We start from the raw sequence: 16255 nt of genomic DNA on the forward strand, positions 1-16255 counted from the left end.
AGTTAGCTGAGGTTCGCCTGAGAAACAGTTAACTGGCGATGTCTGTTCAGAGGTTAAATAAACAATGTATTGTTTGAATATCATTATTGAACACATGTTCCAAAGCCAATGACACCTGTGCTCAAACACGTTGCCATGGGAACCCATGTACGTCTCTCGTGTTCATTAGCAAACGAGTCTCTTAGAACAGGAGGATACGTGACCAGAGATGTGACAAGGACCAGGTCTTGGAGATAAAACGAAAAACAAAAGGCAGCAGATGGAAGCTCTGCCGTCTCAGAGGCTTGTCATTAGAGAGGGCAGTGTAGCAAGGGCTAACATGCTTTCTTTACCTTGCAGATCTTGTAAAGGGAGTCTTGGCCATCTCCGTCAGAGTCCTTGAAATAATCGTGTGCAGGGAAGGTGCGGTGGATGTCTCTAGTGATCACACTCTCTTGTGCAGAGTCCTATACAATATGAACAAAGAAAAAGAGACAAGTTGTGGTGAAGTGTTTTAACAGAACAGACTAAAAGACTCTGTATTGTTAACATATTATAACTGATCAGGGACAGGGGACAAAGCAGAGGTGCTGAATTGTAGACAAAGGTTGTTGTTTTTTTTTTCTCAAAAAAAAAAAAAAAAAAAAAAGCGCACGGATAGACTGAGGTCTATAATTTATTTATGGGATAATAATACATGAAATAATATGAATAATTTATGCTTTTATTTTACCACAGCACAGTTTCTGTCCATAAACATGTCAGAGCTGCATAAAAACTAAAAGGCGAAAGAACACACCTGGTGAAAACGCTCTTTGGGGGGAAAAAAAATGCAGCTACGAGACCTTGAAGGAGAGGAATCTTTGCCGCAATGTTCACAGGAAAAGGATTTTGAATTATGTCGATACAAATAGAGACACAGAAAGTCAAGGCAGAACATTCAAAGCATCCAGGAGGAGGACAAAACGATTTATGCGGTTCATTTCTTTCATTCAGTACAACTCAATGCAGAAAACAATCAAAGACCAGAACAGCTTTTTTTTTTTTGGCATTTTTCTTTTTTCTCTTTGGTTCAACAACTCAAAACACTTTCAAAATGCATTTCTTTGAAACCTACAGCCAGTACACAGCAAGTCCATGAATCATTTCTTTTCTTTCCTTTTTTTTTTTTTATAAAGAAAGTTTTATGTGTTCAGGTGCACTCTAAAACACAAACCATTTTACCAGTAACCCCATCATCCCAACCACTCAAACTCTATAATATAGCTCTTTTCCACTTAATGCAAGACAGTGAGATTTATACACACACATACTTTCCAAAATCATTCCCTCATATGAAAATCATGCAGGTTCACCGCATCAAATAAAAGCCCCTACAAGGATATGATTCTTCTAGTTTGTGACATTTATCTTCCTCAGTTTAATGCATCTGTTACGAGTGTCTGTATTACCATAGAGTCATGGGTGAAATATGTTTTTAATGTTTAAATGAACACGGTCTGTTCTGATACAAACTTTCTGTGTTTATCACTGAACTTTTGACCACATATATAAAATTAAGACAAAGACTTCACATAGCGTTTAAGTGCTTTTCTTTTTCATTTCTTCCGAGGGACACGCATTAGGGCATTGGGACAGACTGTTCAAATGAGTGGAGTGTACTTGATCACATGAGATTACATTCTAAGAGCAAAGTTAGTTAACTTAGCTGATTATGCCACCTCAAACCGACAGCCGAAATTGGGCTGATGTGTCTGTACATATCTAAAATGGGTAAATTGGGAGATGAATCAAAAGCTTATGCCCCTAAAGTGCAATGACGGAGGGCGTACTGTAAATGGGCTTTATTGAGGCATGGCATCTGAGTACTTTGGGCACAATTCAAGTGAACAGCTCTCCAGCCTAATCTACTCTGCAGCACTTCCGGAAAGAGAGCTGGCAGGAAGGAGCAGTGGGGGAAGGACGAGTGGGAGAGACAGATAAAGCCGGCCTGAGCCCTGACAGCTGAGCTCATCTTCCTCTCTTTCTCTCTCTCTGTCCCTCACACACACACACACACACACACACATATATACACCACACACACACACACACATATATACACAACACACACGCACGCATACACCACACACACACACACACGCACGCACACGCACGCACACACACGCACACGCACGCACACGCACGCACACACCACACACATGCACACACATATATACACCACACACACCACACACGCGCATGCACGTACGCACACACACACCACACACACACACACACACACCACACACACACGCACACACACACGCACGCACGCACGCACACACACACACACACACACACACACACACACACAAACACGCACGCACACACAACGCATTGAAAAGAAAAGCATGATGGAGACACAAGTCTTCTGAAAATCATCTATGAATTTGTGACAGAACAAGTAGAGACCAAACTGCTCAAACGAATGGCATTCAGCTGCACGTAATGAAATCAAAGAGAAGAGGGTGTAATAGCGGATTCTCTAAATCTCAGACCAAGCACATCAGAGTGTAATATCTCTGACTGTCTCTGGGACGACAGAGAAGAATTACTAAAGTCGTTTATTCACAGAGAGAGCTGTAAGAGAAACACACAGACTGTTTGAATTGGGCAGAAATCCTCTGATACTGACACTAAACAAAGCCTAAGGACTGCCAGTGGGTTAAGCGCTGTATGTATAGCCATTAGGCTTTCTCCAGTTACCAACATTTAACTGAAGGACTGTAACACTGGATCAGCGTCACCTATTCAAATGCGGGTTTTTATTTACCTCCTTGAGGGGAATTTTCACACCTTGCGAGTGTGCAGTGGAGCCTGATCTTGCCTGCCCTCAGAGTAATCAGCAGCAATCCCGCCACAAGTGCTGCATCAACTTACATAAGTGGACCATTGAGAGCTGATTATGTCCAAGGTGACTGCTAAGTGCTGAAATGGAAATGAGGTTCTTTTCCTCCTTTCGCTGTAGCTTCATTTCCACACCCTGTAATCAGGAAGGGCACAAATCTCGAAAATGAACGGAATCTCTATTACTGCCGGGCGGCTAACGGTTTTAAAAGTGGGTTTAATGACGGCTAAGGGTATAGAAAGAACGCCAGCATCATATACTGCCACTGCAGCAAACGGTATTAACCTTATTTGTCAATCAGTTGTTCTGAGGGTACGAGATAAGGCAATATGCCAAGTTGGCCTCTTCCCGCTAAACAGAGCTCAAACCAAACGGCTCTGTGTTTCGGCAACACACGAGCTCTGGTGTCAAATGCTTTATCAGCTCCGCAGCTGAAAATCATCGACAAAGAGGTCGTCGGTCAAACCGTTCTGCCATGGCAACGTCAGTCGGAGTCGGCAGAAATCTCACTGGCGGGGCTGAGTTGTAAACAGTTTGATTAAATTAACAGTGTACGTCGGCGCAAATTAAAAGCATCATTAGTCAAGGAGTCGGAGTGAGAGAGGATGGGTGTTTCTCTCTCTCTCCCCCTCCACCTGCATCCTTTCACTTGCAGAATCGGGTCCTTGTTCTCCGCTAATTATCCCTTATCAAAGAGCCGAATGAGAAATCACACTCTGTGGTGACAGAATACTCGGCCGACAATTAGGCTTCTCTTTTGTTCCTGACAAACCGCTCTCTTTTCTGAAGAGGGAGCCGAGAGCAGTGACTGCAACTCAGTGCAACTCTACCTTCTCAAGATTAGAGGCATTAAATTAACAGCAAGAATTCTAAATTCTGAATGATTCACTTCGACAGATCGACATCGGCAGAAGTTGATTAGGCTGGCAGAAGTGTGCAAGCGACAGTATTGTGGGTGGTCTGTAAGATGTGCCAATGGACTGCATTAAAAAAAAAAAAAAGGGGGGGGTGGAAAAAAAAGAAAAGAGAAAAAACAGGGGGAGGAGGAGAGAGAGAGAGAGAGAGGGAGAGAGAGAGAGAGGATTCTGTGGCATTCTGTTCTGTTCTTCTCTGCTCTGAGAAGACGTGCAAACAGACGGTAGTGTGTGGTTGTTCACTCTCGATCCTTTGGGCTTGCGCGCTGCCACTTAGAAAATTAGAAACAGTTAGCAGACTATAAAAAGCCTGCTGTTGCTGCTGAGTCCAGGCATTGATGTCAGCGTTTGTCTGCCGGGGCACGCCGCAGTCTTCAGCCTGAGGGGGACAAGTGACTGCCGACCTTACGTAACACGGGAGGGGGGAGGGGGGGTTGAGAATAGGTTCAGGAGAGTAGCCCGGAGGCAGATATAGTATCCTTCCACTTCGATCGATACTCTGAACCCAGAACAGAGCACACCTAGTGAGTACACAAACCGCAGGGTCAGGTCAGGAGTCTCCATTCCATCAGAGATCACAGGCCTTCTCTCTGCCTGTCTGGACTATAATGCTAATTCTTTCATTGCTTTATGAGAGGTGAAAATAAAGGAAAAATCTTAAAAGACAGATCACAGAGTCTGACATGAATAAAGCCACTCTAACAGCCATGTATGAACTGATCATGGTCAGGAGGTAATTTCCGTTTGCGTATTAATATATTTCTTATTTTTTATCATCTGTTGCTTGTCTGCAAACCATAGAGCATTTGCTATGTTGCAGACAGTTCAGTACTGGTTAAGAAAGGCTGGAGAATGAGAGGAGAACCTCTGTCTGGCTGAAGATATCTCAGCAGACCACAGCACTTACATGCCATTGCACTGCTTAAGTAGTTGCATGTCATTGCAGTGCTGAAGTTGTTACATGCAACTTCAGCACTGAAGTAGCTGACTGTAACTGAAGCACTCAGGTAGTTATATGCAATTGCAGTAGAGAAATATGTAACTGCATTACTGAAACAGTTTCATGTAACTGCATTACTGAAACAGTTTCATGTAACTGCAGTACTGAAGAAGTTTCATGTAACTGCATTACTGAAACAGTTTCATGTAACTGCAGTACTGAAACAGTTTCATGTAACTGCAGCACTGAAACAGTTTCATGTAACTGCATTACTGAAACAGTTTCATGTGACTGCAGTACTGAAGTAGTTTTATGTAACTGCAGTACTGAAGTAGTTTTATGTAATTGTAGTACTGAAGTAGCTGACTGTAACAGCAACACTGAGGTTGTACATGTAACTGAAGCAGTACAGAAATAACTATACGTCACTGCAGTACTGAAGTAGTTATATGTAACTGCAGTACTGAAGTAGTTATATGTACCTTCTGTACTGAAATAGTTACATGTAATTGCAGCACTGAAGCAGTTACATGTAACTGCAGTATTGATGTTGTATCTGATCCTTAAACCCAACCTTGACACTAGCCATTTTCACGCTTAACAAATATTTTTTGCAAATGGAATTCTTTCCCACTTTTTTTATTTCATGTGCGCAGTATAGATGGCTTGTGTTTGGCTTGTATTCTTGGGATTGTGTTTGCTATAGAGAGATGATCATGAGCAGCTGAGACATTTTGTGACTGGGATCACTGCATTCCATGAGAGGAGAGCTCTATCCTTTCTTTCTGGAATAGCAAAAGTGATTCAAGTCTAAAGTAAAGGGCAAGGTAGCTGTCCACAATCAAACACACACACACACACACACACACACACACACACAGATCCACAAACAAGCACGCACACATACATGTATCTTTCCCAATGACACCACCAATACCACAATGACTACATCAATATGTAAATCACATAATTCTCAGTAATTTAATAGACTAATGTACGAGAGGGTGCCACTAGGGGTTTCGAACTGTCTGGCAGTGTACCGCACAATGTATAGTCTGCTAACATGAGATATACAGCCTTTCTTTCTCACTCTCTCAGTCTTCCAATAGGCTTGCAGCGTTTCCTGGGAGAAGCTGTCTGGGGTGAGTTTGCCTAATTGCAGCTGTGGGGCCCGCTTCACAGAGACAGCATTAGTCAGCCCAGGCCAAGGCACGGAGGGCAGGTAACCCACTTACAGCAGCCAGAGAGAAAAAGTGCTGATGAAGTCGAGCAGGAGAGCTTTTTGCCTCCCAGACATCCCAACACTATGCCCCCCCCCCCACCCTCCACCTCCCCTGCACACCTTAATAACCACAGAGAGCTGTGTGTGAGTGTGTGTGTCTATGTCTGTGTGTGAATGTATGTCAGTTGGAGTGTGTGTGTGTGTGTACACGTGTGTGCGCGTGAGACGGGAAACTGCCCTTTGGCAAATCGATGTAGACTCCAGCTTCAGTGTAACAAAGTGAACTGAGGTCACATCAGATAAAGGTATTGAGCTAAGTAAGGATGTATTGCTTCAGAAAATGATGCCTGTGTATGACACACCACTCTGCTTCTGTTTCTTTTCACGCATCTCTTTTTCCTTCAGGCAATGACGGTCGTCTGCAACCACGCGACAATGAGAGCTTAATTATCATGACGGCGCTGTCCGACTAAACCCACTTCTCCATCACTCTCTCTCTCTCTCTCTCTCTCTCACTCTTTTCCATCCTTTCTTTCTCCCTCTTGCGCTCTCTCAGCATGTATAAAAATGAGTCTGTTATTTTCAGCGATGGCACATAATCCCCTGGTTTCCTGACAAATGCTATTCATAAATAAACTGAGAGACATGGGGTTCAAGTGGCAATTCAGACCCAAACATCTGTGGAGCCTCCCATGGGCAAATAGGAGAAGTGAATGGGAGGGAGGAGAGAGGGGGAGGGAAAAAAAAAAAAAGTCGAATACGAAAGAACGCTGCCTCCTCTTCTGTCTTGTTCACAAGATAATTGCTGCTCCCTCTCCTTTGGAGTTTGCTCATCAAAAACTGTCGCATCGACAGGCGCTGCCGCTGTCGAGCGCATTTGGGCGGCAAACACAAGGTTTAGCCCTGTCGAAATTAGCCCAGCTCTCTCAGACAAAGATGAGACAGCTGACCTTCAGGCTCATTGATCTGAGGTAGATTCACCTCTGTGGCTCCAGGGGAGAACGGTCAGAAAACCGTCCGGTGGCTCCACGAGCTTGTGTAACTCCCACAACGCAATCGAGGCCATTCTGTCTCTCTCACTCTGTGACACAACCTCTTAGGTAGAAGACGCTAGCGCAGCGCATACCTTTACCAGGTCAAAGTCTTCACAGCCGCTTGACAACTGTCCCTACTGGGGAGGGCTGGCACCCCATTTTAGCAAGTTTTGATGGTCTCAGACAAATGTATCCAGTACAATTGGTTCTGCTTACCCTGAACAGGTTCTAAGTAACAGATGGACAGACTTAGGACAACAAAGCCTACAGAGAGAATTGCACATGGTTCTGTATACATATGCTTGAATCACACATGGTAATATACATATACTGGAGTTGCACTTTGTCACTGAAGCCATCCACACCTATCAGTGCCATTATTTGTCTCATTATCCCAACGATTGAACCAGTTTTATATTTTATATGTCTTGAGGGCAGCTAATGAGTTCAGATTACTGGAGTCATGATAAAGGAGGGGGGGGGCGCAAGGCCAGGGATGAGTGAGCAACTCTTCAACATGACGAGACAGCAAACAACATTATTGTAAGGCGCGCACGGAGATTCTGCTTGACAACCGGCGCTGGTGTCGTGCGGAGCATGACAGCGAGCGAGACAGCAGACACTGTGCGAAAGAGCGCCTGACACGCTCAGGCTGTCACCGGGGCCTAATTCAAGGATTTGGTTTCTGGAACTTTCCGGCGTTGACACGTGAGGAGCGGTGATGGAGGCCTGTGACTTTGTCGGTGGGTGCGGAACCAGGCGGCTTCCTCTTCACCCAAACTGAGAACATCAGAGCTGTCACTAGAGAAACCACCCGGCGCTGAATAACCTATATGACTACAGACGCACGTGGGTTCTGCTACTCTGACCATGAGAGAGAGAGAAAAGTGAGAAGGAGACAGAAAGAGAGGGAGGGAGAGAGAGAGAGAAAAAGGGAGAGAGTGAGAGACAGATGGAGGTTAAGAGACAGAGGGAAAAACAGGAGAGAGTGAGAGAGAGAGAGAGAGAGAGAGAGAGAGAGAAAGGGAGAGAGTGAGAGACAGATGGAGGTTAAGAGACAGAGGGAAAAACAGAGGGAGAGAGAGAGAGAAAGACAGAAAGAGAGTAGAAGAAAAGGACGGAATAGCAGTGGTACAGTGTAAAGTTAATGGTCTAGAGTGGGTTAACTACTGCAAGCTAAACAGAAAGACTAACTGAAAACTATACTACAGAGTATTCAATTATGATAAATTACCACAAGACAAATCTATAACTGTCTTTCTTATCATTGAATATAGATATATATATATATATATATATATATATATATATATAGATACAGTTTTTATAACACAATGGGATTGAACTATTATCTTTCAGCCTCATGCTCAACAGTGCATTCAGGAACACACAAAGCTTCTGGGCTACAATTTTCTAATATCACATATTCAGATCTGAGTGGATATTATTCATCTACCAACAAAAGGAGAAAAAAAGCTCTTAATTCGCACAATGAAGACTGGCACTTCATTTTCTATTAAAAATGAAAATACTGAACAATAGAAATTGTACACATACAGTAGGCCTAAGTACATTCCATGCCTCTTCAGATAATGGATCATTTCTAGGGGGAAAAAAAACCTCTATCGAAGCCTGTGATGGTGTAGTGAAAGGAATGAAGGGCTTGGTCTGAGGGCAGGCAGGCAATGAGATAGATGGAGGAATCAAAGGTGATTGACAAGAAGGATATTGCCACCCCTATTTCTCCCCTGGGTGAAATCTAGCGCTTCAAAGGAGAGGGCATAATTGAAATTGACAAACACCAGCGTTAGCTTGATCACACTGGCCTAACCTCACAGAGGAGGGGAGAAATGGAAAAGGAGAGGCAGAGAGAGAGAGAGAGAGAGGGAGAGAGAGAGAGGGAGAGAGAGAGGGAAAGAAATTGGAAAGGAGAGGAGAGAGTGTCCAAAAGCGACGGGAGCTTTGCCGGCACCGAGACGGATTAATCTTTTTCATGCATTATGTATGTAGGGTATGTGTGTGTGTGTGTTTGTGTGTGTGTGTGATTGCACTGATGGTCAGTTGTTAAGTGTTTCACTAAGAGAAAGCGCTAGCAAAACTGCAGACCGCCCTAAGTGAAAGAGGCACTGACCAATGACACGTAAAGGTAAACGTGAGGAGGGATCTTGACTGTCACAAACAAGAAAAGCTTACAATGGTTTTATGTTGATATCTCTCAGCACCAACAACTAAGGGTCTAATTCAATCAAAATACCACTGAACTGCCACTGTGCTCCCCACACCCCACAAAAAAACTGGCCTTTCATGCAATCACCTTTTACCTCATCGCACAGTGTCAAATTAAGCAAAACAATTTTAAGCGTATTTTACCAAATTAAAAGGATTGGCCAAAGGCAGTCCCAGCCAAGGTTTCTGACTCAAGACCAGGTGCTGTGGTAGGCAGATTATGTCTGTAGTTTAGCGTGGACATAACACGCATTCACATTGCTATGGGCTGTAGTGCTTGCATCTATTTGAGACGGATGAAGATTCTGGTAACTGAGGCAATGTGACTGATGAAACGCACAAATTGCAGGTTTCAGAGTCAAAAACATGTGCCTGCCTAAGAAACTAGGGCTAAGTCCTCTGTAAAGCCATTCACTGACTGTGCACCGTTACAATACAGCTCTCCTCTGTGGGGAGACATTATCCTTCAAATTCTGATTATATATTCAAGTAATGTTCAAATTATGCCACTTTGTTGGATAAAAAGTGGAGGTCTGGAGACCCCGGCTCCACCAGGGATGCTGGGATGTTTTTTTGGGGGAAGAGTCTCGGGGGTCTGAGACAGCTGCTTCTCTCCTGATGGACCGTAAACTCATCCGTCAGCTGCCCGTCACCGCTGTCACGGCGGGCGGACCGGCGCTCCCGCATGCTAATTTGTCATTTACAGCCGTCAAAGCCGAAGATGTGTTTTGGTTTAAACTGGCCACAGACGCGGATAAGCAGCCCGAGAAGTCTGAAGATAGCGTATTTGCAGACATTGAATATTTCTATATTTGTATCCTTTGGTAACCGGGGAGACAGGCCACATTCTTTCCATTTGGGTAGTACCACAGCCTGGCTTTCTCTGGGGATAGGGGTAAGTGTTAGAGGAAAGATCCAGGTGGAAGAGGGGAACATGGTCTAGCACTTCAGGCTGTCATGGGACAAGGTTCCAGAGGTCACAAGTGAGTTGTAGTCCCTACATAATCAGAGATGGTGGAGCAAGTCACCCCACGGCAGAGTGTTCTCAGACACAGACCACCAACAGCTTTTCAACATACTCTCAAAGGTAATGACAAAACAGCGATACATGGTTGTTTGCCTAGAGATGCTGGTTGTTTCCTAAATGCAGTTTGGGGGAGACAGGGATGATCTAGAGGAACGTAAACTATGTAACTACTGAACTATTAAAAAATAAATAAATAAATAAATGACATACGAGTTGTAAGCGGTAAAACAGTCTGATTGCACGCTATTTTTAACATTTCAAACAAACACTCAAAAAGCCTTTCACATCTCAATTTTCCACTGAGCAGCTGATGGTTGCCATAGTTACAATATGTCAGAGAGTGTCTCAGAGCCACTGCTGAAGAACTCAAGTTTCTGAAGATGACATAACCAGCCTATGCATTTTCAAAAACAACTCATACATATTGACACACCCACTCAAACATAAACACACACCCCCCAAAAAGGCCAAAATTAAATGACATATGCTTGGTCTGCTATGAGACAACATCGAAAATCATGACTGATTTCCCAGCTGCTACAATGATCAGTTTCTCAATGGGATGTAGGACTTTCAAAATTGGGTTTGAGAGACGGCAGCTCTCCAAACACCGGCCAGGCTGAAGGAGATGAGGGTAGAGTGATGTCCCAGACATTCTTCATTGTCCTCTGTGACCTCCTTTCTGCGCTGGGTGTCATTATGGCACGAAATGAGTTTCTGAACAATTCGTCTCAGCCTTGTGTGTAGTCCCAAATGTAAGCCAAGGCTACGTTTCCAGGGCACCAAGTAACTGACACTCACAAATAATCCTCCTAGCCATAGGAACGCAAGGGACAATGATAACAAACCAATATGCAGGCGTTTCACATTTTTCCCTTGTCACACAACCAATACAATTGGTTGGTTAAGAGAAGTCAACAGGAAATGAAGGCATTTGGATGGCCTTGGCTGGCCATGGTGTCTGTACACAGAGGGCTGCCAAAGAATGGCAGCAGGCTGGTCCAATAAGAGAGCAGGAAAGGTCAGATCCCGGTCCGGGCGCGCCAAGGCGTCCCACAGAGAATGCCTGCTGTCTCATCATTACTATCAGTGTCATCAGCGCAGAGCAGCCGGCGTGAACACTAATACAGAGGCTTTGGAGTACCGTATACTGAGCCAATGTTGAGCCAGCCCATCCCCAGAGACGCCGTTACAACACTTTCTTCCAGAACTGCCACTTGTCCAGACGATTAAAATGATGCCGAAACTCGGAATCCACTTGGGAAAAGAGAGTGCTGTCGTGCTCGCTAGCTCGCTCTTGCTCTCGCTCTCTCTCTCTCTCTCTCTCTCTCTCTCTCTCTCTCTCTCTCTCTCTCTCTCTCTCTCTCTCTCCTTCTTTTCTCACTCCCTTGAGTATGCTCATAACCTGTTTGTTCAGCCACTAATTACATTAGCTGGTTATTCCATTGTGGTTCTATTTCAGGCACTGAGACACATGATCCCTTGGCTCTTTTTTTCACAGAAAACAAAAGAGAAAGGCTCAAGTGATGTGCATGTGTCGGGGAGAACAGAATGGGCTTTTGGACAGACTCTCTCTCACAGACACACACACACACACACACACACAAACACACACCCACACAGAGTTATCTGAGAAGCAACTGTCAGTGAAAATGAAAAGCATCGACTGGACAACATTTCTAATTAATTACAAATGACCACAAGTGGAACAGAAGTGTTGTAGATCACTTGATTTGTTTCCATGATGATGCGAAGACAGAGCAACCATAATTTCTCTGGCACATCCTTTGGATTCTTGTGCATAATTTCTAATTTAGAATAATCGATATATAAACAGCTATAAAAGCCAAACACGACAACACTGGCTATATATTCCATCCAATTTGTCTCTTTGTCAAATAAGTAGAGTTTTGGCTATAACTTTCTTTTTTAAGGAAAGTGTGGATGAAATCTTCATAATATATTGTCCTCTGAGATTTGATACATAGTCCTAGTTTGACAGGGGAAGTTTCCTTCCTTGAAGAAGATATTTCTTCCCCCCCCCCCCCCCCCCAGTCCTCACCCTCTTTTTCTTTTTCTGAACACTGAAAAAAAAAACAACAACATCTGGAGTTCTCTGACTCGAGCGTGACTGCAGATGCTTTAATTGTCTGTCCTGGACCACCAGAGTAGAACCATACAAATAGAACACAACCCACAGCCGAACTCTTCATTCTCCATCACAAATCCAAACTCCCATGCTGTGATGTTCTGCAAACACTGCTCAAAGTGTGTGTGTGTGTGTGTGTGTGTGTGTGTGTGTGTGGACAGCTACCTTGCTCTTCACTTTAATTAGAATGGAACGGGTTCTGCACCTACACAACAGGCAACATAGTGTATATGTTCCACCCCTGACCAGAATGAGCCCTGTCAACACAGCACGTACATACAGTTAAAGCCTCATATCTGTTTCTCATCTGGCAAAGGTCAAGCAGGTCTAGTGGAAATGACCTGGGTCATAAATACATTTAACGACGGTGATAACGTGGAACTGATGAACATTAACAGCCCATTTTGAGAGACGGTCTAAAACAGGCATAAAGGTCATTTTTAAATAAAACAAATTGGCCTTCAAACCTGAGGAGAGCGCCACATCCCAAACTGAGCAGACGGCCCTACATTGGCATGCATCGAGAGTACATGACACCACAGAGGCGTCGTCCGGACCTATGGCTCCTGGGAGTTGACCCGTTATGTGTCTGGCACACGGATTATTATGGGCAACAATTTGTGCTGGTGGATGAAGTTCAGCAAATATCAGGGAGAGAGCCTGAGGGGAAGCCAGCATCTCAGAACATTTGCTTTTTTTTCCAGTGTGTGCGTGTGTGTGTGTGTGTGTTTCCATCCCTATAAAGCAGCCTCTGGTATCTGTGGAAACCTCACCTGTATTTCTGACAGCACATTTGGTGAGCAAAGAGAAAGGGACAAAGGGTTAGCAGGCAGGCGGAGGTGTGGGACAGGGCATTAAAGCGAATGAAAACCTGGGGCTGGGTGGCGTAGTGCCTGGGTGCTGAGGTGGGAACTGTTCTTGCATTGGCGCATGTGGCAGGTCTGTATGTGTGCCAATGCCAGGCAGGACTCAGAGGGCTGACAGCTGGGCACTGCCCCCAGGGGGCGGCAGCAGGAGCTCTGGCACAAAGCCAGTGGGTACGAGCTAAATATAAACTCCAGGGTTAGAAAGACAAATGAAGAACCCGGAATGTTATGAAAACGCACCAATAATACCATCATATCATAGAACAACAATAACGAGTCGATAAGTCGCAAGTTACTGTGTGTTTCAGTGACATAAGGCTTTTCACATTTTATTAGTAAAATTATCCATTAGGTCTTATCAAAGGCAGGCAGCATTAAGAAAAATATTGGCTTAATAGGGTGTTATGATCAAGCAGGCTATAAAAGATTGTTATGGCGCAGGTCTGGAGTGGATTTAGTGTGTTGTGTTGTAAATCATATATTTCATTAAGACAGACATGTTTAATGATGCAGAAGTTGAACAAATTTGTAATCCATCATGGCAAGCCTCACTGGAGACTTAGAGATTTTGTGGAAAAAGAAAAAAATAATCAGGCCACTCTGGTGAGTATCAACTCTCCTGCTCCCTTCTGAAGAGTGTTAAACTTGGAGCAGCAATTTTGCTAATCTCCCTCTCCATTTTTTAAATTAAAAAGGAAATTAAAATAATTAAATCCAATAAAAGCCCACAGAGTGAGAGAGAGAGAGAGAGAGAGAGAGAGACCTATGGGTGGACGTTAAGAAGGCCAACTGGAGAGGTTGGTTTGTCGACTTGGAAACGTAAAATCTAAAGAAACATGTTTTCCACTCTCTTCCTCATCTTCCCCTCCCAGAATTCCTCTGCTGTAACATGCAAACGAGACAGATGGCGATCTCCTCAAATGGGCAGGAGACCAGCCTAATAGCAAAGAATAGTCAGCTGTCATCACGTGTTACTGTCAACAGACCGCAGGCCATTCATCTGCTAGCAGCGTGGTGCATGAACAGCAGGGAGGAACAGGCCACTGAGGAGGAGAGTCCAAAGAGGACCACTTCCTCATGGAGAGCATTCGGTCTCTCTCTCGACTCTCTCCATGGAGACCATGACTCCCCTTGGAGAGCAACTGCATTATCGACCGCTATCACTACACCTAAATGCTATTGTGTTACGAACAAGGATTTGTTTTTTTGTTTTTTTTAATTATTTGTGAAACGTAAACACTGATGCATCTAAGATGATGCCCAACTGGGGAGGTTTTGGATGTTGCGACATATCTCTTGAGTGTAATTTCTCAAATGCGCTGTGCTAGGCGTAATGCGTTTTAAACAAGATTCAGATACAAACACTCGCGAGCTCCTTGACCCAATAAATGAAGTGCTGATGTAAAACAAAAAAAAGAAAAACCACCAGTCCTTCAGGAACAAGTTTTTTTTTTTTTCCAACCGCTAATCTACCTTCTTACAGCTTATCGTTAAAATGGCCCCAGAGGAGATACTGAAAAGAAAAAAAAAAACTCTAGGTAGATGGTAAACTATACGGTTTGAAAGCACGGCTCTGACTTTTAGACCTCCCTCCTGGAAAAATCAATGCTGCGTTACACCAGGGTGCTGTGATTGCATCTGATATACATGTGGAGAGAGGTCTGTAACAAACAACAAGCTGTATAGCAGAAGCACAGTGTTAGCAGCATGCTTGACAAAAGGGTTGCGAACGCATCATCTTTGATTAGTTGGTGCCGCCTCGGTTTGTTTGGGTAGAGGCAGGTGTTCCTCCTGCGTACGCCCCTCAAGTGCAATTTTGAAGGGAGAAGTTATTCTGAAGTTGTTGCCGCGGCACAGATTAATATTAAACGGAATTCATAATACAACCGCGAAGAGGATTGTCATAAATATTCACTAGACGTGGACTGTAAGCTCCACTTCATTGTGTTCATGAATATGGATGAAGGACTGGTAGAGAGAACAAATGTTAAACAGTAGCTATATTCTACAGAAGAAAGGATGGAGGGAGGAAACAAACAAAAACAGAAGTGGAGCCGTCTGTAACCAACCCCGTACTTTGTAAACATCAGAGCAATGCGCTGTGGGAACGATGTTAGTCATCTACTCAATGTGTTTGCGGTCAATTGCATTGAAAGGTTAAAGCTATGCAAAACTCAAGGAGAAATCAATTTGGTGATAAGTCAAAATATTGGCTACTGCAATGTGAAATGTTTGAAGACTGAGGTAAGATATGCTATTTGCATACCACTCTGTGTGTTAAAAAAAAAAAAAGACATATCTCATGCATCAGGCACAGATATAACCAATAAAAAACGTTCAAGTTTCAAGCAAATCGACGGAAAATTATACTAATCTTTCACATTTTCAAAGAAATAAAACAACTACAGGTAGACCACCTCAGCTGAAAACAGACTTGTCATTTTAATGGAGAAACGCAGCTGGACAGAATAAAGGTTGGTGCTGTGGCAAAGAAACTGTTTGCCAATGGTCTAAAAATACACAGAGGTTGATAATGAGAAAGAGAGAACAACTTTCTCTCAAAGCTATCCTCAAACAAACCCAGGTCCACACCTTGCTAACTTTAGGTGTTTTTAGATGTTTTATCTTTTTTTCCCCTGGGGGTGGGGTGGGGGGGGTCTTTCCAACAGAGGTATGATGGTAGTGTCGGCAATAGCCTCCCACAGAGAGCAGGCGTATTCAGAGCACTGGAGGAAAAGATAGTGTCCTGAAGATAATCATGCAGCCAACCACCTCAAGAGGATTCGATGGCACTTTGCAAAGATAGCATTGTCGAAACATACTGTCAAGAGAAAAAAAAGGAGGCAAGAGCTTTCACCATCCAAAAAAACTGAGAAAGTCAGAGAGTGAGGAAGACAGAGAGGAAGAGGAAGAAGAAAGAGAGAGGGGGGGTGAAAGAAAGAGAGAGAAAGAGAGAGAGGACGCTAAAACGCCAGCCAAAATCCACTCGTACAAGATCAACTAAAAAG

The 16255-nt window shown here is 43.9% G+C and overlaps 1 protein-coding gene across 1 annotated transcript in view; it reads right to left on the reverse strand.

Moving 5' to 3' along the window:
• The window catches only part of rabgap1l (RAB GTPase activating protein 1-like), a 78144-nt gene that overhangs the window by 27607 nt on the left and 34282 nt on the right, over positions 1 to 16255 (reverse strand). The window contains exon 14 of the mRNA XM_030791040.1: positions 333 to 446. Coding sequence (XP_030646900.1) covers positions 333 to 446 — 114 coding nt within the window. The remainder of the gene's footprint in view (positions 1 to 332; positions 447 to 16255) is intronic.

Source organism: Chanos chanos, chromosome 14, assembly GCF_902362185.1.
Source record: "Chanos chanos chromosome 14, fChaCha1.1, whole genome shotgun sequence".
Lineage (NCBI taxonomy): Eukaryota > Metazoa > Chordata > Actinopteri > Gonorynchiformes > Chanidae > Chanos > Chanos chanos.